Source organism: Hipposideros armiger, unplaced genomic scaffold, assembly GCF_001890085.2.
Source record: "Hipposideros armiger isolate ML-2016 unplaced genomic scaffold, ASM189008v1 scaffold_110, whole genome shotgun sequence".
Classification (NCBI taxonomy): domain Eukaryota; kingdom Metazoa; phylum Chordata; class Mammalia; order Chiroptera; family Hipposideridae; genus Hipposideros; species Hipposideros armiger.
Window position 1 is genome coordinate 940,921 of NW_017731460.1, and position 25,309 is coordinate 966,229.

The window sequence follows — 25,309 nt, forward strand, 5'->3', positions numbered from 1 at the left end:
CGGATCCCACATATGAGGGCCAGTGACACTGCCCTCTACAGCTAAGATGCTGAACAGCAGCTCGACCTGGAGCTGGGCTGCCGGGGGTCGCCGGGGACGGCGTAGGCTACAGTCCCCTGCTGCAGTGGGTTGCCGTGGGCTACCGTGTGTATCCGGCAAGCCAGCGGTGAGTGGCCAGCAGCCAGCGTGAGCGGCCATCCAGAGGCTGGCGACTGATCTGCCTCACCCGGGAAGAGCACAATGATGGTGCCAGCTTGGGCCAGTGAAGCCACGTCCTCCACAACTAGACTGAAGAACAAAACGACAGCAACTTGTCTGTTCCCCTTCCCCCGATTTCCCAGCGCTGTTCCCCTCCCCCAATTCCCCAATAAAATCTTTAAAAAAAAAAAATTAAAAATCCTGGGTACTAGACTTATTAGGGTGATCGCGTCATAAGTTATATAAATGTCCAATCACTATGTTGTACACCTGAAACTAATGTAATATTGTATGTCAAACTAATTAAAAATTGTTTTTACTCTTTTTTTTAATTAAAGTTTTTTGGGCTGATGATTGTTAGTAAAGTTAATAGGTTTCAGGTGTACAGTTCTGCAATACATCATCTCTATATTGCATTGTGTGTTCACCACCTAGAGTCAGTTCTCCTTTCTTGACCATATATTTGATCCCTTTTACCTTCATCTAATTAAAATTTTTTTAATTTTTAATTAAAAATAGAATTACCACATGATTCAGCAAGTATACTTCTGGGTATATATCTAAAAGAATTGAAAGCAGAGTTTCAAAGAGATATCTGTATGCCTGTGTTCGGAGCAGCATTATTCACAATAAATAGCCCAAAGGTAGAAGCAAGCCAAAGAAGGAAATTCTGACACATGCTACAACATGGATGAACCTTGAGGACTTTATGGTAAGTGGAATAAACCAGTCACAAAAAGATAAGAACTGCACTAGTCCACTTACATGAGGTACCTAGAAGAGTCAAATTCATGGAAACAGAAAGAACAGTGGTTGCCAGGGACTGGAAGGAAGAGGAAATAGGGAGTTGTTTCAGTTTTTCAAGATGAAAAGAGTTGTGGAGACGGGTTGCACAACAATGTAAGTGTGCTTAACACTGCTGAACTGTACACTTAAAAATGGTTAGGATGATGAAGTTTATGTTATGTGTATTTTACCACAATTTAAAACAAAATTTTTCGTGTGGAAAATAGACTGGTGGCAAGTCAAGACTGGGAGCAAGGGAGACCCCTAGGTGTTCCAGTTATCTATTGTACATAACAAACCAACTTAAAACTTAGTGGCTGAAAGCAATAACCATTTCATTCTCTCTCACGATTCCGTGAGTCAACCGGGCTCAGCTGGACAGTTCTTCCGCTCCAGGAGATTAATTTGGGCTGCAGTCCTATGGGGCTACAATTGGCTGAAATGTCCATGACGCTCACTTACAGATGTCTGGCACCTCTGTGGGACAGTGAAAAAGCTGGGTTCAGGTGGGACACTGGCTGCGGGGCCTCTCTCTTTCTCACTCCATGCAGTCCTGGGGCCTCTCCCTCTTCACATGGCCTCCCACGCGGTCTCTTCACTGAGTCTTTCCAGCAAAGTAGCTGAATTTCTTATAGGTTGCACAGGGCTCTCCGAAGTACAAAAGCCTTCTTGACACTTAGGCCAGAGATGCACAGAATGACATCTTCGACATTCTATTGATTAAAATGAGTCACAGACCAACTAAGGTTCAATGTTGTAGACCCACATGACTCCAGGAGGCCTGGTTCATTGGAGACCATCTTTGGAGAGTAGCCCTATAGGATTGCTGCAGCAATCCAAGTGAGAAAAAAACAAAAGCTTAAGCCAAAATAACAGCAGTGGAGGTGATGAGAAATGATTGATCTGGAATATATTTTGCAGGTAAATTCAGTAAGGTTTGCTGATGGCTTAGATGTAGGGTAAGAGAAAAAAAGGAATCATGGATGAATCTAAATTTTTGGCCAAGGCAACTGAGTGAAGGGTAGTATCATTAATCAGTCAGCAAAGTGTCAGCAAGAGCAGTGGGCTGGGAGCTTTGGGGTCAAATCCTGCCTCTTTTGTTTGTTACCATATTGTCTTGGTAACTCAGTCTCTCTGGGCTTCTACTTCCTGATCTGGAAGATGTAGGTAATAATACCTGCTCGCCCTATCTTGTAAGGTCATCATAGGATCACATGAAATCTTGTATGTAAAAGAAGTTGCCTTGAGTTTATTACAAATGCAGTAGTGGCCATAGGAAAACCACACACCTTGAAATCAGGAAGTCTGGTTCCAGTCTCAGGTCCATCTTAAACTTGCTGTAAGAACCTGGGCAAGTCATTTAACCTCGCTTTATCTTATAAATCAGATAAATCGCTTTATCTGATTTTCTTATAAAATCAGGCCATAAGATCTGCACTGCCTGTGCCAAAAGCATTTTTTTTGTAAGAATCAATCACAAGAACATGTAAAGCATTTTTGAAAAGGCATAAAATAGTAAATAGAAGGTATTATTATTGCATCCCTAATTACAGATCTAATATCTAGGCTTGGGTAAAAAAAAACAAACCAGCAACAATGATAGGGTAGAGTCTATAAAATCCCCTCTTTCTCATGTGACCCAGGGGTTCCAGGCTTGGCTTAAGGAACAGCCAGGGAAGAATACCATTCAGAGCTGCTGTAAAACACAACCCATAATTGCAAGTCAATCATACACATGGCAACAGAGTTAGTGAGTTATGCATAATAATGGAATACAGATAACAAGCTTATATTTGTAGCAACTTTGACTCTGAGACAAACTGTTTTGTTACTTGATTTTTTTTTAATGCACTAGAAAACTAAAAGGTGAAAGCAGTAGGTCACATCATGGAAGCAATGAAACAGCAGGTGCTGAGGGAAGAAAGGCCCAAACAAACATCTCTCTTTAAAGGCAAGTGTGTGACATCTGGGGCCAAGCCAGGTTCTGGAACCCAGAGCAAGGACATTAGGACAAGAATTCCAATGTCCCCAGTGGCCACAAAGAGCCTCTGGGTTTTAAGGTCTAATCTGAAAGAAACACACACACACACACACACACACACACACACTAAACAGCCTGGTATTCAATTTACTCTATGCAGAAGAATAAAAAGACTGAGTCAATGCTGCAAGGATATGAACTTGAGTTCTAAGGGAGTCTATTTGGATGGTTTAAACACTAACCGGGCCCCTTCAGGCAGGGGAGCACATCTATACTGAAAGACATGGAAAGCAGTCATCACCTCTTAAAAAGAGTGTTACTGTTTTCATTATCATTTAAGGCTGTAGTCAGTGTTGAATGATAATAAGAAACAGGCATGGGGAAAAAATGCACCCAAATCACAGGCGTACACAATAAAAATGCTATTATAGACTTTTGTGAATATAAATAGTTTTTAAAATGAGGCTGCTAAGACTGGCATCTTAGACGCTACCTGAAAAAGAGTCATGTTTATATATTCCAACAGTTGCATCAGTCACCAGACTCAGCTTTCTAGAACAAAATGGACTGGGTAATTTTGGGGGAATAAATATCAATGCGGACTAGTATGGGGCAAAGAAGGGAGATGCAGATGGAAGTGGAGAGAGCACAAAGGACAGAGAAAAGGCACTTGATGCCTAACAGGGGGACACTGAAGGGGACAAAGGAATAGGAAGAATAAAAAGGAATAAGGCTGGGCTTACTCAGAATCCTGTTAAATAATGCACCCTCAGTTGTACCTAAGCACAGGCGGCACTTGGTAATTTTTGTGTTTGCATTTAGCAACAATCCCATATAGTTGGGATACCAATTTCTTTGCTTCCCCCCATTCTAGTGAATTAATGTATATTCAGCAGAAACATAATAATGTCACTGCTTGCATTTCTTTTAACAGTTACCCCATATACACATAAGCTCATAACCTTCAAGAGGGACTAGTTGAAAGTGGGTGGGGACATGGGAACTCCACTGTTAAGGTCAAAGCTCAATGTGAGCAATATAAAGTAAGCATAAGGAAGGACTTTGATGGTGGGAGGGGTGAACCCTGGAAGCACAGTCAAAAGAGCTTGTTGAATTTCAGAGGTGTGCAGCTTCCCAAAGATGGAGATAGAAACTAGAATAACTACTGCACATCTTTCAAATAATTCAAGCATAAAACACTTACGCAAGCAGGCAAGGATGTGTGGTAAGTGGTCTGCTGTGTCTGAGACTATGACTGACCACCAGCTGAAGGAGGCATGGAGGGCTTACAGGTCTACCAAGTGAGTGTCAGCATCCACAATAGGTCCTGTCCACTTACTGATGTTGAACACATGGGGTGTGAGGAAACAGGTGGCCATGTGCAGGTAGAAACCACCATCAAGCAGTTGAGGAGGCAGGACTGAAGCTGTGTCACTGCATCAGGCCCCATCGGGGCCTCAAAGCAGGACTCAAGTCACTCTGCTCTTCTTACCATCTCCCAGGGGAGCTCCCCCCACACTTGGCTCTTTCAGCCCATGGTACCATTGTGGTCCTAGCTTCCAGCCTGAACCAAGAGTCATCCCTCCACCATGCTGTTCTGCTCCTCTTCCTCCCCGCTTCATTAGTCTATCTGCCCCCAAGTCCTTTAAGTTCCCAATCTATCCCTTCTTTTCAAGCCCTTTTGCCTCTCACAGTTAAGCCATTTTTCCTCTATGGGAACTTCCCTCCCAGTGTCCTCTTCCTCCAAACCATCTTGATGTCACCTCTAGATTGATCTTCCAATATTCTTCTTGGATCATACCATTCCTCGGCTCAAAAACTTTCCAGGGTTCCCTACTACCTGTGCAATAAAGCCGAGAGTTGGTTATGCTGTCATGTTAAGATCCTCCACTGTCCTGCTGCCTTTAAACTTTCTGACCTAACTTTCTGTTATGGGCAAAGCCATATCCTGTTTTCCCACTGCCACGAGTCGTCTTGGTGTTTCACCTTCTGCTCTGCTTAGACTTAGTTCAGCCACTACCTCCATTGCTTGGCCACCCCCTGGCCTGACATAATAGTTCTCTTCCCGGAAGGTACAGACAGTATGTGTAGAGTCTCTAAGTGCATTTGGCCATACACTTCCAAATACACCTTCGTTTGGCAAATCATGGCTCATTGCCTGTGGCATCTCATTTGTGTTGCATAATATTGCGCTGTTATTTAATGTTACGCCTCTTTGTGTCTCCACTGACTTATCAGACTGAAAGCTCCGTGGTCTGCAAGCACCATCCATGTCTTCATTTTTTTTTATGTGCCCTAGCCTGGTGCTCTGAACAGAGCAGGCGCTCATTAAATACTTACCAATTTAGGAGGGGAAAACCTTAAGAACATCCTTCTCCATGGAGGTCTTGAAAATCAGCAATCTGTTCTGGAAATTACAGAAAAGAGCTGCCTTCCCAAAAGGCTCCAGCCCCAGTTGAGGCAATACTCCCGACGACCCACTTCCTCTCACCTCTAAGGCTCAACTTAAATTAAAAATTCAAGAGCTTCACTAGAAACCCCCGCCAGGAGTCAACGCAGATCCCAGATTCTGTAGAGGTCCCCAGTTCTAACCCAATAATGATGAGGCTAATTTCGGTTCATGACATAGTAATCCGTTGGTGTCAGGAGGACAAGCTCTGGCCCCAGTGGAGTGAAAGCACGTTTGCGTCCCTGTGAGTGTACACATGCCCACCTGCACACAAACGCAGACAACATAATCATCCTCAGCAGAATTTTGAAACTTCGTTCCCAAATAGCCTGTGGAATTGAATTTCTGATATCTGAGTGCATATGTGGATATGCATTTTCCATTACTTGTTTAGGCAGACTATAAAACATCACTGTAGAGGAGTCACCAATTTATGAACTGGTTGCATGCTTCAGGTTCATTTGTTGGCTATTTGGAACTTAGAATGCATTTTTCCCGGGAAGCAAGAGTGCGCACAAGCCCGCTTAACCCATAATGTACTGCATTATAATGCCACGAAGCAATTTTTATTCTATTCACCAGGGGTTTGCAAACTCAAATGCCTCTAGTGTCCTGGTGGACAATGTAAATGAAGAGAGTCAGACCAGCAAAATGCAGAATGATACGGACTGTGCTGCGCATGCCCCATCCTAAAGGAGCAGCCACTTCCCAGCTCCAGCGAATGGCTGCCATGAGAGAATGCAGGCCCAATGCGGCAGATCAGGAGAAGCCAAAAATCAAAATTTTATGTGAAAGTAGTTGGCAACTAATTTGAAAAAATTTTATACACGGTGCAGATGAAGCATCAGTGGGCTGAAAATGGCCTAGGCTTGCAGCCTCTACTCAATAATGGTGCTTCTTTGGGAAAAAAGCACTATCTTTTCCACAAGTCAATACCTGGAAGTGTTTCCGCTCTTCTGGAGAGATGGGTGGCTCTTCCTGGGCACTAGTCCCACCCAAGTTAAGGCTGCCCCTTGCATGAGAGAAGACTAATGTGTCTGGGGTTCTGTCTAAGAACCCAAGGCTGATGATGCAAGGCCCCCGGCCTAGATCTAAGCCTCTGGCCTGGCCCCATTGCTAAGTTTGAGGATCTGACCTTTCTACTTCGTTCTGACGTGACAGGGTCACTTGTTAATAGAGTATATGTAAGTTAGGACCTGCCCTTGTTTTGCTTTTGTTGTGGTAGTTATTATCGCTCTATTATTTTGTCTGTTTGTTTTTTTTCTAACTATAGATGTTACATAGGTTCACTACAGAAAATGTGGAAGTTTTTCCCTCCTAGAAGTAATCACTATTAATAATGATTTATTTTTTTCAATCTTTTCCTTTCTAACTGTTTTCATATTACACAAGTGTAGTGGGTTGAATGATGCCTTCCACCTCAACCCGCCCCCCCCCAAAAAAATTATGTCCACATCCTACTCTCTGAAACCTATGAATGGGACCTTATTTGGAAAAAGGGTCTTAAGGATCTTGAGATGAGAAGGTTACCCTGGGTTACCCAGGTGAGTCCTAAATCCAATGACGAATGTCCTTATAAGAGACACACAGAAGAGGAGAAAACAGTGTGACCATGAGGCAGAAATTAGAGTAATGTGCTCATAAGTCAAGGAATGCCAACAGCCACCAGCGGCTGAAAGAGGCAAGGGACGGGTTATCCCCTAGTGCCTGAGGAGGGAGCATGGTCACTGCAGACTTCAGACTCCAGGCCTCCAGAACTCTCTCACAATTCTGGTGAACTGTGTGGTAATTTGTTAAGGCAGTCCTAGGAAACCAATACAACAAGTAATACATGAATAAATGGTTGTGATTAATTCAAACAATACAGGATTATGTAAAGTAAGGAGGGTGATAGTCCCCTATATGCCACACAAATCCCTCTGTATTCCCCAGGAATAGTAACCATCTGGTAATAAGCCTTCTAGGCCTTTTCCTATGCCCTTGACACACAAACACGCGCACGCGCGCGCACACACACACACACACACACACACACACACACACACACAAATATAGGTGTTTTTTTTTTAATCTTTTAAAATCAGTGAGATCATGGTACTCTTCTACTTGCTTTTTTTTTTTTTAACTCAGTATTTCTGGGGGATATCTGCATGTCCGTATATAAAGGTCTTCCTTACCCTTCTCATTGACTGCAGCTATGTTCTGTGAATATAGCCTGTGTCATTGTTTCCACTGATTCTAAACTTACTGATATAACAATATTACAATGATAAATCAAAGTTGATTGTCTTCAACAACTGCAGTTATTTCCCCCCTTTTCAATCGCACATTAAATTGTGTGTGTGTGTGTGTGTGTGTGTGTGTGTGTGTGTGTGTGTGTGTGTGTGTCTGTGTGAGATTAGTTCTGTCCTCCAAATATTTCTGGCTGTCTTTCGCCCTTAAAGTTGGGTATGACCACGCGCCTTGCTTTGGCTAGTGATATGTGAGCAGAAGTCTCTTGTGTCATTTTCAACTTTAAGTGAGCACACAATTCATCGCATTCTTTTCCTCAGCCAAGCAATTGCAGAAGCACTAACAGGGAACCTCCATCAACATAGTAGGTCTCTTGGTAAGGCTAACACAGGGCAGGAGGTCATATGGTGTGAGCAAGAAATAAACCTTTGGGGGTGTTTTGTTTGTTTTTGTTTTTAAAGATGTTATTGGAGAATTGGGGGAGGGGAACAGCGCTGGGGAATTGGGGGAAGGGGAACAGACAAGTTGCTGTCCTTTTGTTCTTCAGTCGAGTTGTGGAGGACGCCGCTTCACTGGCCCATGTTGGTATTATCATTGCGCTCTTCCCAGCTATTGGGCGGCAGCTCACGAAAGCTCACGAAAGCTGATGCCCACTGCCCGCCAGCCCCACTGCAGCCTACGCTGGCGACTCACGTCAGCCCAGCTCCATATTGATCTGTTTTTCACCATCTTAGCTGTAGAGGGCGCAGTGTCACTGGCCATCATATATGGGATCCGAACCAGGGCCCTGCTGCTCACAGCTGTCATCCCAAGCCAACTGCTAACCAATGAGCCACTCTGCTGGCCCAAAACCTTTGTTTTTTTAAACCACTGAGACTGGAGGGCTTTACTGCAGCATAACCCAGCCAATCAGAACTGATTTTACATCTATATGAGTACATCACATATATGATGTATATCATATATATATATATCTATCTCATATATATAAATATAAATATATACACACCCTATTCTTCCAAAATTGAAGAAAGCTTAAAACAAATAGCTTGAAAGAGAAAAGTGTGGTTTATTATAGCCTACTCAGTATTAATCAACAATATGATTAACAATCCACTTTTATTTCTTGTGTAGTCATTTATCCTTTTTACATTTTTACTAAGGTGATGAACTTAATGCCAGTGTAAATGAAACACCATGTTTTCAATATCACACTAGCCATAAAATAAATAAATGTTTGGTGGGTTTGTGGGTCAATGGCCCTGCTTTTAAGTCTGTAAATTCTTCTATTCTCTGTCTATTAATGAGGCAATGGGTTTCAGGTTATTTTCTATGGTTTTCTGTACATTTGAAATATAGGCGCTCTGTGGGCTCAAAGAACAGCCCTTCTCTCAAGTTCCTGGATAGGGGAATTGGCAGGTGCTGTTTGCTTTATGGAGGGAGGAAGTGCTTTTCTCTGATCAACAGTGATGCTTCAAGCTGATTAAAGAACTTTGTAGGACTGGAAGAGGGTCAAAATGCCTTCAGTACTCAGTCAGAAAAGATAAGACCTTGAAGGCTAAAACAGCAAATATAACAAGAGTCTTATAGTTTCAATGAAAGCTATTGAAGATCCCAGCCTTTTCTCTCCAGGAGAGAAGAATATTTTTAAATGACATCTCTGAAAATATGATATTTAATTGAAAAAATGTAAAGAAAACTCTCCTGCTTTCCCCCCACCCAAACACTGCAATAAGAGAAGTTTCCTTAATCATGGCTCTGACCCAATCAAAATTCTACATGGAAGATAGGCAGAAAATACTGGCAGTCTCCCACTCTCCCAAGCTGGATGATGGCAGTCAGGCACACAATGAAGGACACCTATGATGATGATATTTTATATTTAAAATTCAAATCTTCAAAATATTCCAGGGCCTCCTATCACCTGTCACAGTGGGGTTTTAAGAATGGATTCTAGGTTAGCTCAGTTGGTTAGAGCATGGAGCTGATAACACCAAGGTTGCCGGTTCTATCCCCACATGGGCCACTGTGAGCTGCGCCCACCCTAAAAGAGTCAATTACGCCATTGTAGCATGAAAGCAATGTGTAACCAGTGACCATGGCTGTTCCCCAATAAAATTAAAAAAAAAAAAGAATGGATTCTAATCTGGGGGATACAGCAACACTCCTCTTAAGTAGGAACTGAGGGGTGAGACAAAAGAAGATGGTTCCCCACTAGAACCCAAGAACCCCCAGACACACTGCCCTCTGTAAGTGGATCCTATGCTAGCTATGGGAACTAGACTCTATGCAATGATTCCTGAGTGAATTCTGGGTGGGCCCGGTGGAAATCATTGCTACTTAAGATTAAAAGAATGTGGGTTTGTATTGGTGGAGTTTTCTCCCTCTTAGCTTGAAACACCCAAGGCAGTATCATTCATTTACTTTTGTTATAGCCTCTGGATTACTGATTTCATTCTCTCATTTCTTTTTTACGAACATCATGTATGCTATTCTCAGATACTTAATAAATATCATAATTTTAAATATAATTTATTGAGATCAAATGTTTATAAATTATTATTGTAGTGCTATGGTCTGAATGTTTGTGTCCTCCCCAAACTCACATGTTGAAATCCTGATTCCAAAGGGGATAGTATTAGTAGGTGGGACCTTTGGGAGATACCTAAGTCATGAGGGTGGAACCCTCATGGATGGGATTAGTGCCTTATAAAGAAGCTCCAGGGCCAGCTGAATGGCTCGTTGTTTAAGAGTTGGCTTGGGAGCATGAGCTCTGAGCAGTGGGGCTGCTGGTTCGGATCCCACATGGGCCAGTGACACTGCGCCCTCTACAGCTAAGATGGTGAATGGTGGTTCGACCTGGAGCTGGGCTGCCGTGAGCCGCCGTGAGTGGCCGTCCAAGGGCCGGCGACCGATTTGCTGGGAAGAGCGCAATGATCACAATACCAACATGGGCCATTGAAGCGATGTTCTCCACAACTAGACTGAAGAACAAAAGTACAGCAACTTGTCTGTTCCCCTCCCCCAATTCCCCAATTAAAAAAAAAAAATCTAGGAAAAAAAAAAAAAAGAAGCTCCAGAGAGATCTGTAGCCCCTTCTGCCATATGAGGATACAATAAGAAGTCTGTCATCAGAAGAGGGCCCTGATCCAACCACGTTGGCACCCTGATCTCAGACTTCCAACCTCCAGAACAGTGAGAAATAAATTTCTTATATTTACAAGCTACCCAGTCGGTGGTATTTTGTTATAACAGCCTGAATGGACTAAGACAGATTGGCAGAATTCTTAGATATCCCCCAAGATTCCTGTGCCCTGATGTACACTCACCTTCTCTAGGTTATTTAGTCAAACATTAATCTACCATAGATGCTGCTATAAAGGGATTTTGCAGATGCAATTAAGTTCCCAAATCAGTTGACCTTAAAATAGATTATTGTCAATGGGTCTGACCTAATCAGGTGAGTTCTTAAAGAGACTGGGTTCTTCTAGTGAAAGATTCCAAGTATGAGAGGTCATATGGAAGAGGCCGTATGACAAGGAACTGTATGGTGGCCTCTAGGAGCTTTGAGTGGTCCCTGCCTAAGAGCCAGCAAGAGAACAGGGGCCTCAGTCCTACAACTGCAAGGAACTGAATTCTGCTAACAACCCTGAGAGCTTGCAATAAAACCCCAAGCTCCAGAATGAAATCAGTCCAGTCGACACCTTGATTTCCGTCTTGTGAGTCCCTGAGTAGAGAACCTAATTTGGCCATGCCCAGACTGCTGACCTACAGAAACTGAGATAATAAATGAGTGTGTTTTACACGGCTAAGTTTGTAGAAATCTAACACAAGCAGATACAGTGTACTTTGCTCTGGCCTAAAATATAGAGAAAGTCCAGTATAAATGTAATTTTACCTTTCAGCCCTTATTCTTCTTCCTTAAAAACCAGCTACAAAAGTGTAGTTTAATATGCATTTTCTTTATTAAATAAAAGTTAAATTGAAATTTTAAATATTTCGTTTATATTTATCCCAAACCTGGAAGGTTTCCTAGAGGTTAGGATCATTGCTAAGTATCCCTTTTTCTTTCTTCTATTTTTTTCACAAGTTTTCTATTGTAATTATAAGACTTTAGATTCATAGTCTATCATTATAAGACATAAAATTGAATTCACTTTCCCAAATTCAAATATATGCAGTAATAACATAGTAAAATAAACAGGAAAACTCCTTGTAATACATCCCTCCACTAAAATAACTATTAATATATACCATGACTTGTATTCCACTGGTAGTAATAATCCTACAAGGTGAATGAAAATTTTAATTTCATCAAATAACATCAATACAAAAAAATTAAATGACAAATAGCAATCTTTCTATTTTTGAATTATAAATGGTTATCCATGCAACTGAATTTTCTTCTAGTCTTATTCTTAAGGATTTTCTAGTCTTATTCTTAAGACTTAGAGGATTTTCTTTTTCTTTCTGTATTAATCAATGAAGCTTAGTTTCTAAGTAATTTTGGAGCATCTGAACCTTTGAGTGCCTTGAATTAATGTATTGTTTAATATTAAGGTTTTTCGTTTGTTTGTTTTTTGTCTCAAATAACTGGATGCATTTTAAAGGTAGTATATAAAAGGCCACATTTCAACTACTCAGATACCAACACAGAAGAAAAGGACCCTCACCCTACACCAAAAAAAAAAACCACCCAAAAAACAATGAACAGCGCCTCTTAGTGGTACAAGGACAAAATTATTGGTAGGTTAACTACAGTACAATAAAAATCTTGCTGAGATACAAATTGGTAAGTACAAAATAATTTTTAGAAAGAGTTAAGCAGAACATTTTAGAGTAATCATTGCAAAGTGGATTACAGGGATTCACAGGGTGTTTAGAAAGCCAAAAGGGAGCTATTGTATCTGCTGGGAAAAGTGAAAATCAAGGATTAACAGCCTTTAACATATAGGAAATTAAATTATCCTTAATACAAGTAGCAAAGTAATCTAAACAGCCCTTTGCCTCCCAATGACTCTTCCACTGAGATGGTGCACAACTGAAAGTTAGCTGATTCTTCAGATAAATAGGATAATTTTAGCCATTTACATGACCCTTTAGAATCATTGACTTGGTAATAGGGCCAGCAACATCTGTCAAGTTAGCTGTATTTTATAGCGGAAATCACTAACGCTCAGGAAATTACAAAAGGAGTAGCAGTCAATATTTGAATGGCATTGTTCCCAGATCCCTAACCCTAAAATAACTGGGTTCATCCACAGTCCACTGTATGGAACGTACCCCCATTCTGTAACTCACCATTTACTAGCTGAAAGGTGGAATTGCTGAGTCATTACTGCCTGAACTCTGCAGTCAAACTGCTTGGGGTCCAAGTATGGCTTTGCCATACATTCAGCGTGTGGCCTGTCTCAGTCCTTCTGTACTTTAGTTTCCTCACCTGTGAAATGTAGTTGTAACAGTTATCACAGTGAAGGCATTGTTTTGAGGATTAAATAAGAAAACACAAGAAAAGTGCTTAGAGCAGTGACTGGCACCTGGTAAGACTTGAGAAACACTAGCTGTAATTAGCTGATACTGCATAGATTGACAAGCTCTTTGAAAAGTTGCAAATGTGGGGTTATATTTAATGACAGCTAAGGCGCATACCAGCTTCAACAATGGTAAATTACTTGGGAGAAGTAGATTTCGGATGCAAGCGGAACTTCATTTTGACTTGGCATACTTCAGTATTATTGGAATTTGTTGCAACAAGCATGTTGTACTATTGTAATTTTAAATAGATAAATCAAAAGACAGAATATTTCAAAGCCTGCTTCAGTAATCCACTCTAGCCCTTGGAGCTCATCTTCCAGAATTCCTTTTATACATTTAACCTCCTTGTCCTCTTAGCCCTTTGTAAAGACACCCTACCCTCTCTAGGCTAACCTTTTGATGAGACCATTTGATTCTAATCCAGTGGTTGCTGATGTCTGCACTCACAGAGCACATCTGTAAAAGGCATGCAAATGCTACAGACTCCTGCAAAGTAAGCACGCTGGTGCTCAGCCTTAAGAGGACTGCAGTTGTGCACCAGGGAAACCGAGCCACCATCGAGATTTCCATCAGTAACAGAGGGCTGAAAGCTGTTGCAGCGTTCTGCTATCTGGACACCAGGCTGTCCATCGGCACTTGAATTGACAAGGAAGGGGAAACCTGAAAAGAGAAGCAAGCCGCCAAGCATCCTTCCCAGTGTGGCACTGCTGTGGCACAGTAGCTCAGACCAAACCAGAGCACCCTAAAAGCACTGCTGCTCTCCCACATCCTAAAGGACTGTACAATTTAGAACTGCTGTAGAATCCTTGAGCAGGATTCTTTTCATTTCTTCAAGACATTTAATATCTAGTGAGGGATTTTTTTGAACAAATAAGTAACTCTTCAGCCTTTAATCTCCTTTGTAAAGTAGGTGTGTATTAGCTAGGATAATTCTAAGCTGCTATAACAAAAGTTTCTTTCTCCCTTGCAATAATCCCCTGTGATGCCCCTGGGTGGGGGAGGCAGGGCTCTGCACAGTTCTTCTGGGACCCACATTGATGGTGGCGGAAAAGGGTCTGCTGTCTTCAGTGCTAGCTTTCAAGATCCTCTGGGCTTTGGCGTCCAGCTGGTGGAACAGGAAAGAGGAGCATTCATGGGAGGTTTTTATGGATCAGTCCTGGAAATGGTGTCATTACATTCGGTGGCACACCTATGTATATGCATGGAAAATGTGGTTCTTCTGTGTACCCAGAGAAGAGGACATGGATTCAGTGAGTAAAAAGTCAGTCTCTGCCATAAAAACCCGCACACTTACCTTGAAGGATTGCAATAAGGATTAAAGATGATATAGTGATGTATGCTTGGCTTATTGGCTACTGGGAAGGTGGGTAAGGATGTAAAAAGAGGTGAGCAGAATGCCCAACAGACTGGATAGTGGGCTGAGCTGGGGTAGTCACAGACACAAGGGTTAAGGTGACGGCAGAGCAGACTAAGTGGGATGAGTTGGAGGCACTCAAGTAGTCACTAATGCTGCTCACCAAAGGGTTTCTTTCAGCACTCTGCCTTTAAGTGTATGGTCATGTGACTAGTTCCAGCCAATAGGTAGAGGTGACATTATCACTTCCTTCCAGACTGAGCTATTACTGTATTTCCCCATGTATAAGACGCACCCTTTTTCAAAAAATTTGGGGTCTAAAAACTGGGTGCTTCTTACACAGTGGTTGTAGATTATTTTACTTGCATTTCCCGCAAGTAATGAGGAGTTGTATGAATTTTATGATGAATAAAACGAGTTCAATAACTTTATGTAATACGTTTTTTTTCACATTTCGGGTCCAAAAATTAAGGTGTGTCTTATACATGGGGAAATATGGTCAATTCAGGGGTAAGGCTGTCTAGAGGGCTCTTTCCCCTTTGCCAATGAATAGCAAACAGTATTCCAGAGAAGACTGGCTCCATCAGCCTTGATCCTGGAGAACAATAGAGTGGAGCCCCTAAGCACCTACACATCTTGTTGTTTTAAGCCACTGGGGTTTTTGAAGTAGTATGTTACTGCAGCATAACCTAGTTTATTCTGACTGATTTAGACACCCTTTTTTTCAGGCAAGAGGCATCAGATGGTCGGTGAACCAACAAGCCAACAAAAAGGCATTCTTGTCCATTTTAGATCATCAGTTCCAAGAACCAAGGGGTCCTGCTTTTAAGAACATAAATTATACACCATTGCCTCAATGTAAGCAAAGGAAGTGCTTGATGGGCCTTGGATTATTTTAAATACTGATAAAATCAACGTTCAATACAGTGCCAGACACACACTCTCTTCCTTAAAAGATCATTAGTCTGAATTTAGAGAAAGTTTAAAGCTACAAAATGCCAAAGAGAGATGTTAAGGACATAAAATCAGAAGTAAAAGAAAAATGAAAACGGGAGAGCTTTGGAGGGAACTGTGGGCTGCTGTCAGAAGTATTTTTATGTAGGGGACAAATTTGGCTACTTGCCTGTCCTCTGGGATCTCTAGAGCTGATCATCTGAATTAAGGAGGGCCTCCTGCACTGTTGGTTGCTTTATGGAACCTCCTAGGGCTCTGGTCTGTGAACCAGCACTGTAATGTTTTCCTAACTTGTGCAATTCCATCTCAGATCTCACTCACATTATCCCACACTGCAGATAACTTGACATAAAAATACGAGCAAGGAACCACAACTCTCTTTAATATGTCCCCCTAGAGTAAAAGAAAGTGATCCAACAGAACACCCTGGTTCTGCTCACTGCAGCGTAACAGGAAGCTCCCATGTTCCCAAGCCAGCTGGTTGAGCTGCCTGAACTAGAGCTTAACAAGCAGGCTATAAACTCTTCAGATACAAGAGCTATATTTTATTCATCAATGAATAGCTCGGTAATTAGTTAAGCGCCTACTTTGGATTCAGCCAGATTCTGGCTTGAATATTGATTCCACCACTTAATAGTCGGATAACTTTGGTCACTTCACCTCCCTAATCCTGTTTCATCGCCTGTAAAATGGGGATAATAATGCCCAACTCCACTGACTTGTGGAAATTAAACGTGACACTTGTATATAAAGCTTCTGGTGCAGCTCAAAAGTCTTTGTTGAGAGCTTGGAAGAACGCTGGCTTCTTTCCAGCCAAGGGTGTGTGATCTCAGAGCAGACTATGTGCGAGCCTCCATCAAATTTCAAGAAAAATTCCTTTGCCAGAGGCTGCAAATACTATATATAAAGTTAGGGTTAAATAAACAGCATTTACCTTAAGGGAATGAATTGGTTTTCATTCTCTCTGCATTGTTTGAATTTTTATATGGATTAAAAATACATGCATGAAATTAAAAATAAATACAACTTTTTGAAGGGGAAAAATGTTGGGCTGGAAGAGCTGCGGGCTTATTTGCTGCAACTTTTAGCTCTTTCAGGGACAGCAAGAGCAACAAACAGAAAACACTTATAACTACCCATATTATTAATACAGCTGCCCATTTCCATATGGACCTGGGTGTAGAAACAAAGTATAATAATCCTCTATGGTAGCACCAAATCTTTCTCACAGGACTTTAAACTAGCTTCCATATATTATCTCATCTCTGAAGTCTTACCATCCTTACCCGCAGGCAATTGTGGGGAGGGGAGAAACTGAGGCAGGGCAGGGGGAGCCAGCCGGGGCGGGAAGGACCACCCCTCCCGCGGGCCACCTCCAGCCCTCAACCCCAGGGCACTTTCCGGCAGCTGCCGGGAGGGCCAGGTCAGGCCGGGAGCCTGGCCGAGGGGGCGGGCCCGAAGCCGCGGCCTCGCCTCCCTCCCCACGCCGCGCGGCGCTCGGTGCTTCCCGGCCGCCCTCTCCGCACGGCCTCGCGGGCCCCGGAGCTCTGCCCGGCCGAGCGCCGCCACCATGCTGCAGAAGCGGGAGAAGGTGCTGCTTCTGAGGACCTTCCAGGGCCGGACGCTACGCATCGTGCGAGAGCATTACCTGCGGCCCAGCGTGCCCTGCAACAGTCCGCTCTGCCCGCAGCCCGCCACCTGCCTCAACGGTCAGGGCCCGGGCGGAAGCGAGGGCGGCAGGGGCGGGAACGGGAGGAGGCCGGGCCGGGCGGGAGCTAGGAGACCTGAGGCCAGCTGCGAGGGGAGTCCAAGCCGAGAGGGAGCTAGGGCGGCGGGGCGGGGGTCGTGTGTCCCTGGAGACTGGAGGCTTGGAGGCGCCGCGTCCAAGGCCTCCCGGGCCTCTCACCGCCCTCTGGCGTCACCTTCGTGTCCGCTGCGGGTCGGAAGCAAGAGGCGGCGGCCCCAGAGCCGCAGAGACAGCGGTGGTCTGCTGCTTCTGGGGCTCTCCGCGCGGGACTCCCCGCCTGCTGCGCCCCGTGAAATGGAGGGGCCCAGAGACAGGCACCCCTCCACAGCCCAGAGGCCTGGTGATTTGGGCTTTGCGAGGGGCCAGGACGCAGGAAACTGCCCCTTCCTGCTGTGTGTGGTGAAATGGCCCTTCAGTGGGAGGCGGAGGGCAACCCAGGGCATGAGCGCGGGAGACCTGCTGCTGCTGCTGCTGCTCATATTACATTTCATCGCTCCCCAGAAATTATCTGACTTGCCAGCACTGACGCCTCTGGCATGTATCCAAAGGATTTGTGAATTATCTGGTTCCTCATTGTACAGGAATGTTATGGGAAAGTTGGATTTGGGACTGCTGTGCGCTAGACTTGACCTCACTTGGTTTCTAGGCTGTAAGGGTGGCCCACTGAACGAAGATTACTGGTTCTCTTCCCTCCTGTGGGAGATGAGCGTGCTGGGCCTTTTCAGCGAATATTTGGGATCCTCAGCTTGGTTAGGGATTGATGATTAAGGTGAACTTTTCAGTTACTGCTTGGCTGACCCGCTCCCTGACATGGGCTGGGTGGAAATCTTAACAGTGCCCCTGTTTGCACTGAGCATCTTTTCTGGTCAATTCTGGCCCTTGGAGACTGCTGAGCATGCTCATAAACTTGAGACAGAACCGACTTGAAATTGCTGGCAGAAACAAGTGGTTAACATGTGAATTTTAAGGTGCCCCATTTGAATGTGGGTGTATATCAATGAGTTAATACAGAAATATTCAGGTTGTGCTGAGGATGTGCTTGTTTGTTTTTAAAAAAAGCAGTCATCTGCTCCACCTGCAGCACCATAAACCACGTTGAGCGTTTATTTATCACAGCTTCAGAAAAATGAAGGTGCTGAATTTACCTGAACTTTGGGCCTCTACTAAAGTAGATTAGTCTTCTCTTGTCATTTAAAAACTTCACGGGGCAGTTAAGATTGTAAGTTATTTTGCACAGGGGGGCTCCATGACATTGAAATAATAATAAACCAGGTTTGCAAATGTATCTAATCTCTTGCATTTTGAATTATACTTCAGATGGGAAACTCTTGTCTAGTGATGTGACTCATTACATGATCCCAGATTGGAAAATTGTTCAAGATTACTTTGAGATCCTTGAGTTTCCTGAATTGAAGGGAATTATATTCATGCAAACGGCTTGTCAAGCTGTGCAGCATCAAAGAGGCCGAAGGTATCTTATCTGTTTTGCACTATTTATGTAGATATCCCTCCCCCCTTTAGAAAATGTCCCGTGTTGTAGGGGAAGGGGAGGAATTTGTTATTTTCTCATAAAGTATTTTTTGAGCTAATTTAGTATTCTCTTTGCTAGTAGGAATGCAGTAACATTATTTTATATTTCTGCTTCAACATCTGGCCAAAAGATCTGACTGTAGATCAATAAACTGCAGTGTCCCCAGTATGTGGGTATTGAAGATTCTTGGCTTTAGGTTCGCATTTTATAGCAGAGTTATTGCTTATTTCTTGTTGATAGTGCATATTATTTAATCTTCTTATTTATAGATATAGTGTTTCAGAAGCTTACTTTTTTTCCCCATGGGAGAAAGAGAGTATTTTATTTTTAAATTTTAGACTCCTTTATTGTGGATACAAATTGTATTTGTAATGATTTATTCAATGAAACCAGATATAACTTGTTTTATTTTTAGGTTACTAGTATTACTACCAACCATAGTAATTGTATTTGCTAAACAAAGGATTTTTTGATTGAAATCAGTCTAAAATGCTTACCTTGTACCTTTTAAACAAATACTCTAAAAATTGGTTTTGTTTCATTTAGCATTGGGAAAGATTTATTATTTGAACTTGAAGACTCATGCTGTATGGAAATAACATACAGTATTAGAATTATATATCCAAACTCTTACCACCCCAAGTTATTTAAAAAGCAGAAACTATGAGTTTATTCTTTTTTAAATCTTGTCGTTTCTTCAGACCTTGGTAGTAAAAGATGAAGTATGTTTATTTGTATATGAAAATGATAAGTTGTCTTTATTATATGCTCAGTTCAAAAAATGTGCATTAACTAGATTGTGCAGGTTTTTCAGATAGAATATTTTTAAATGAGCTTGAAGTTGATTTTGTTCAGACACAAAGATATAGATGTTTATACACATCCAGGTTTAAATGCTGCTCCAGGTGTCGTATTTCATTTCTGCTACTAAAATCAATTTGTTGTTATCATTCAGATTGCTAACATACTGCAAAGCCTTTTCAACTTCTGTTTTCTAAAATATTTTTAATATTAAGAGTTGTTATAAAAACCAATTCCTGGGACATTCAAAAGCAAAGAATTGGAATTTAAATGTCTTTTCTCCTGAACATTTCAAAGTAGTTAACTTGATGAAAAACTATTGGTTTTCCATTGCTTTACCATGTCTTCGAATACACTAAATGTGAAAACAAAAGATGAGGAGTTATGAAATAGGCCCATATGATAACACCCTGATTTTCCCATTGGTAAGTACTTTTTGAGCCCCTACTTCCAGGCCTTCTGGAACTACGTACAGAAGTCTTAGTCCCTCTCTCAATAAACCTGTTTGTCTTGTTGGGGTTAGATGCAAGAAACAAGAAGGTAATTACAACACACCTTAGGACTCATGCAGGATAATTTAATGTGGATGATGCAAAGTGCAGAAGTAAATATGGGGTGTGGGAATTAGGCCAGAAAGCCCACTGAAGAAATTAGCTTTGAGACTGGTGTTAAAGCAGGGATAATGAACATGATTGACGAAGAGGAAGAAGAGGCAGGAAAGGAATCAGCAAGTTTGGGTCCTGGTGCTTTGACCCAAAGCACCAGGTGTATTCAGGGTGAAACAGCTAACTGACCAAAATGGCCTAAGCCCTAGAAAGTGCCATATATTGAAAGCTAACTTTAGAATTGGTGATAGCTTTTGAATACATCTAGATTTGCTTTATTAATTTGGCCTTCATAAGTGTTAAGTATGTTTAAGTCATTTGACTTTTTATATGTAACCAAATATGGCTTAGCAGAAGCTGGGGAATGTTGTCCTTCATTTAATATTGGGAAACGTTTTGGTGTTTAGTTCTTCCTTGGAGATTTTTGAGATGCTGTAAATAATTCACTCTGTTTGATATGCTTTTAGGACCATTATTGTTAGGAAAGCTTTGTCAGTTAAAAATACCTGTTCTGTTCTACTGTCTGGTATAAGGATGTCTTGTTTTCTCCTTTGACCCCCTCCTGAATCCCTTTGATATAGCTTCAGAGTCTTAACCATTTGTGCCTTAGCTTCTCAATCTATAAGATAGAGATAATAGAATATCATAGGTGGAGAGGATCTAAGAGAACAATACGATCTAACTCCCCATCTGATACATCAGTGTTATTCAACGAGTAATGTTATCGACTTTGTTTCTAAAACAAAAAAATTCTCATGGACACCTAGTGTTACTTTATTTTATTGTATTGTTACGTAAATACATTTAAACATAAATCTAGATGGAAGTACTCATGTTTAACTACTTCATTCAACCCTAAAACCAAATTGAACCTTCAAATTAAATAAAACTACAGAATCAGAAAACTACAAATGAACATTAATTTAATGTGACAGATGACATTGTTTTATTGAAATGAAATTACCAGAGTTGGGTTTAACCATAGAAAGACATAGCTCTAATCTGGTTCTATATTTAATATGATTTTGTATTTTGATTTCAATAATAATGCAGAAAATGGCCTGTTCTCTTAAGTATACTATATAAAACAGTATGAAAAATGTCAAGTTTTTGATTGTTCAGGATAATCACACATTCTGCCATCTAACAATCCTCAAATGCTTATTTCATGAGGGGGTCACTTGATAACTCTGTAAGGCTGTCTTGTTGACCACCTTCATTCATGTATTCAGGTGTTAATTTTTTTATTCACCAATATTTATTTATTAAGAAACTACCAGTACCAAAAACTACCAGCACTGAGGATACAGCAATGAACAAAAGCAGACATGGTCTTGAGGGCAGATAGGCAATAATCAAGCAATCACACAGACAAATGGAGAACTGCAGCTATGACAGAATGCACTGAAGGACAGGTAGGAGGCTCCAGGAGAGCCCAGGCTAGTCAGAGAGACCGAGAAAGGTTTTCCTGAGGGCAATGCCTATGCTGAGCGCTGAGAGTTGAGTAGGTGTCAATCAGGCAAAGAACAGCTTTCCAGGTGATGAAATGGCTGTGCAAGGACCTGGGGAGGGGAATGTGGCTCAAGGAACTGAAAGAAGGCCCTGGATTGGATGGTAGGCCTTCTGGACCTCAGGGATGTTGGTGAAGGGTGTTTACCTGATCAGATTGCTGTTTTGAAAAGATTACTGGCCCAGTGGAGAAGAGGTATGGAGAAAAGAAGACAGGAGGCTAGTTATTGCTTTAGTTCAGATAAGAGATATTGGTAGCTTAGAGATGGAGAGAAATAGACATTTCTAAAGAGCTATTTAGTAGGTTAAATCTATAGAGCTTCCCAAGTATGTGACCAAGAGAATTGAAAATACATCCACACAAAAACTTCTACATGAATGTTCATAGCAGCTCTATTCATAATAGCCAAAAAAAATGGAAACAACCCAAATGTCCATCAACTGATAATGGTTATACAAAATGTGATTTATCCACACAAGGAGATATTAATTCAGCCATAAAAAGGGATGAAGTAGTGATACGTGCTACAACATACTCGTAGATGAACCTTAAGTATTATGCTGAGTGAAAGAAGCCAGCCACACAAAAAAGCCATATAGTGTATGGTTCCATTTATACGAAATGCCTTGACTAAGTAAATCCAAGAGACAGAAAGTAGATTAGTTAGGTTGTCAGGGGCTGGGGGTCAGGGGAAATGGGGACTGACTGCTTAATGGGTATATGTTTCTTTTGAGGGTGATGAAATGTTCTGGAATTAGATAATAGTGGTGGTTGCATAACTCTGTGACTATACTAAAAACTATTGAATTGTACATTTAAAAGGGTGAATTTTATGGTACGTGAATTATATCTCAATAAAGCTGTTACTTTAAAAAATCTGTAGAACTCAGTAATGGATTTAGATAAATGAGGTGAGGGAGAAGGTGGTGTCAAGGATAACGCTAAGGTTTCTGTATTACTTAAGTGAATAGAGAGGATGCACTAGGTGGCCCAAGGGGGACAGGGTAGATCGAGGTCCAGAATTGGAGGTGTTGAGGCTTCCAAAAAGGGCAGACACGGCTCCCAAGCAGTATTAGCATTAGAAGGTGGTCATTCAGCTGGTCCAAAATATACTTCATTAGAAATGCTTTAAGAGAATTACTTAATACAAATAGAAACATAAACTTAAAATTCTTGTAGAATACTCACGGACCTTTGAAAGTAAGTCTATGAGACCCTACCAGGTTTATGGGAAAACTAGATGAAGAAACGCAACATTGAGTACAGAATTCATTTCCCCACTGGTTATGGGACACCCACTTCGAATCCCCAGAGAGTATAGTCAGCAGGGGGAAAGGATGTTGCATCTGTAAGTAAGATCACCATTGAGTAAAAATAATCTAAAGAAGAAGGTAAGTTCAGCTGTCGCCCTAGGAAATTGCTTGAAAGGTTTTGATAATAGAGAGTTGGAAAACACTTAAGCCAGTCCAGGAAAACTAGGGTTTTTCTATAAGACTGGAATTTTAAAAGCTGAAGATAATTTTGTTGTATCTGACTATCTGAAACTACTATTCTCCTATCATTCAGCCCAAACTTGTTCAAGACGCTATGATGATCTTTGCTGGCTCTATGCAAGAATTCATATATTTAATTCCATCATATGCACCACCACCCCTGACTAGCAAAAAACATGACTGTATTGTATCTGGGCTATTAAATTATGATCATAAACCCACATGCCTACAAGAAAACCCAACTATCACACTCAGAGTGATTTGCTGTTTGTTTCCTGCTTTCCCCATTAATATTCTTGTGCCATTTCTTCATTTGTTTTATCTGGCTGATAGGTAACTGACAAATGGAAGCACACACTAAAAGTCTAAGGAAAATATATGGGAGTGAAACTTAAAATTGAGAAAATTCTTTTTAAGTTACATATTTTTCTAAACATTGGGAAGAATTGTCATTATTCTCGTTTGGTGCTAAAACCCCTGGGCCAGGCTCATAGACATCGGTATCAGGGAAGGACAGGATTTAAGAATACTTACGTCTACAGGGCAGGTGTGATAACAAGTTCAGTAGTGTGTATGAAGCCTAGCAAAAACGAAACTGGATTCTGAAAATGTCAGAGTTCATTCTGAGACATTATCATCTTGTATTTGGTTACTGTTGTCACAAAGGGTTGTGAATTCATTTATTCATTTGGAAAACGTTTACGGAGCACCTTCTGTGGGTTAAGCACTGAAGATACAAAGGTAAACCATATTGTCTGCTGTCTTGAACATCTGTCCCCTCTTTCCCCCCTTGGGCCCTTGTCTACCTAACTTTCATTCATCCTGCAGGACTCAGGTGCTGCCTCCTCCCAGATATCTTCCCCCGCCCTCCCATGTTCTTGTCACACCCCACACTTTGCCTTTCATGGCACTTATCCCACTGAAATGGGTGGTTGGTCTTTTGTTTTGTTTTACCAATTAGCATAGCTATTTTTTTTAATTGTGGTAAAATATATATAACACAATATTTACTTTTTTAAAGCATACAATTCAGTGACATTGAGTACATTCACAGTGTTATGCAACCAATCTCCAGAGCTTTTTTTCATCCTTCCAAACTGAAACTCTACAGCCATTAAACACTAACTTCCCATTCCTCCCGCCCCATCCCCTGGCAGTCACCATTCTACTTTCTGTCTCTATGTATTTGACTACTCAAGGAAACTCATATAAGTAAAATCATACAGTATTTATCCTTTTGTGACTGGCTTACTTCACTCAGCATGTATTCAAGCTTCGTCCATGTTATAGCATGTATCACAACTTCCTTTTTAAGGCTGAATGATACTGCGTGGTATGTATATACCACATTCTGTTTACCCATTGATCTGTGGATCGACACTTAGGTTGCTTGCACTTTTTGGCTATTGTGGCTAATGCTGCTATGAACATGGCGGTGCAGATACCTTTTTGAGACGCTGCTTTCAATTCTTTGGGGTCTATAGCCAGGAGTGAGATTGCTGGATCATATAGTAGTTCCAGTTTTTATTTTTTTGAGGAATGGGTGGTTCTTTTATGTTCACCATGAGCAAGACTGTTGCAGATGAGGGGCAGCCGTGGGATGTCTAGGTGGTGACCCCTGAGAGCATTCAGTGGAACAGAAGACCTGGCATAGTGAAGGAGTGCGGCAAAAATTTGCTAGGTGAAGGAAGTTTGGTAAGGGAGGTAATGTGTAAACAAATAACTGCACTAAACTCGGGTGCTTTATTAGGGGCATATAAAATGTGATAGTAGATAAAGGGAGGAAAAACTTTAGAGGATAAGATTAGGAAAGATGGGAAATATTTTTTCAGTGTTTTCGCTGAAATAATAAATTACAGATGGTTATGAAGCCTCTTCTAAAATATTTTTTATTGCTTAACAAACAAGTGCTCGTTTGTTAGCAAAAATTCATGCATGACAGACATGTGTAAAGCAGAAAGTCTTTGCCTTGCCACTCTGCAGGGCTAGTCACTGTTAACAGGATGGTGTAGACTCTTCTGTGCATATTCTAAGAGGGTTTTTTTTTTTTTTAGATTTTTATTGGGGAATTGGGGGGATGGGAACAGTGCTGGGGGAATTGGGGGAAGGGGAACAGACTAGTTGCTGTCGTTT

The 25,309-nt window shown here is 41.6% G+C and overlaps 1 protein-coding gene and 1 long non-coding RNA gene across 3 annotated transcripts in view; one reads left to right on the plus strand and one right to left on the minus strand.

Moving 5' to 3' along the window:
* Positions 1-1,137: 1,137 nt before the first annotated feature.
* Positions 1,138-17,788, minus strand: LOC109385256 (uncharacterized). The gene is made up of 3 exons (XR_002124583.1): positions 17,138-17,788; positions 12,948-13,086; positions 1,138-1,810 (listed from the first exon to the last, which is right to left on the minus strand). It is a non-coding gene; the product is annotated as an uncharacterized LOC109385256 (long non-coding RNA).
* DIS3L (DIS3 like exosome 3'-5' exoribonuclease) overlaps positions 16,857-25,309 on the plus strand; it is a 33,478-nt gene continuing 25,025 nt past the window's right edge. Inside the window, exons 1-2 of one of the 2 annotated variants that reach the window (XM_019647322.1) lie at positions 16,857-17,198; positions 18,554-18,707. In XM_019647322.1, the coding sequence (XP_019502867.1) occupies positions 17,060-17,198; positions 18,554-18,707 (293 nt within the window). In that variant the 5' untranslated portion in view covers positions 16,857-17,059. Of the gene's footprint in view, positions 17,199-17,923; positions 18,006-18,553; positions 18,708-25,309 lie in introns of those variants that run through there. The other variant, XM_019647323.1, reaches the window with a different exon arrangement.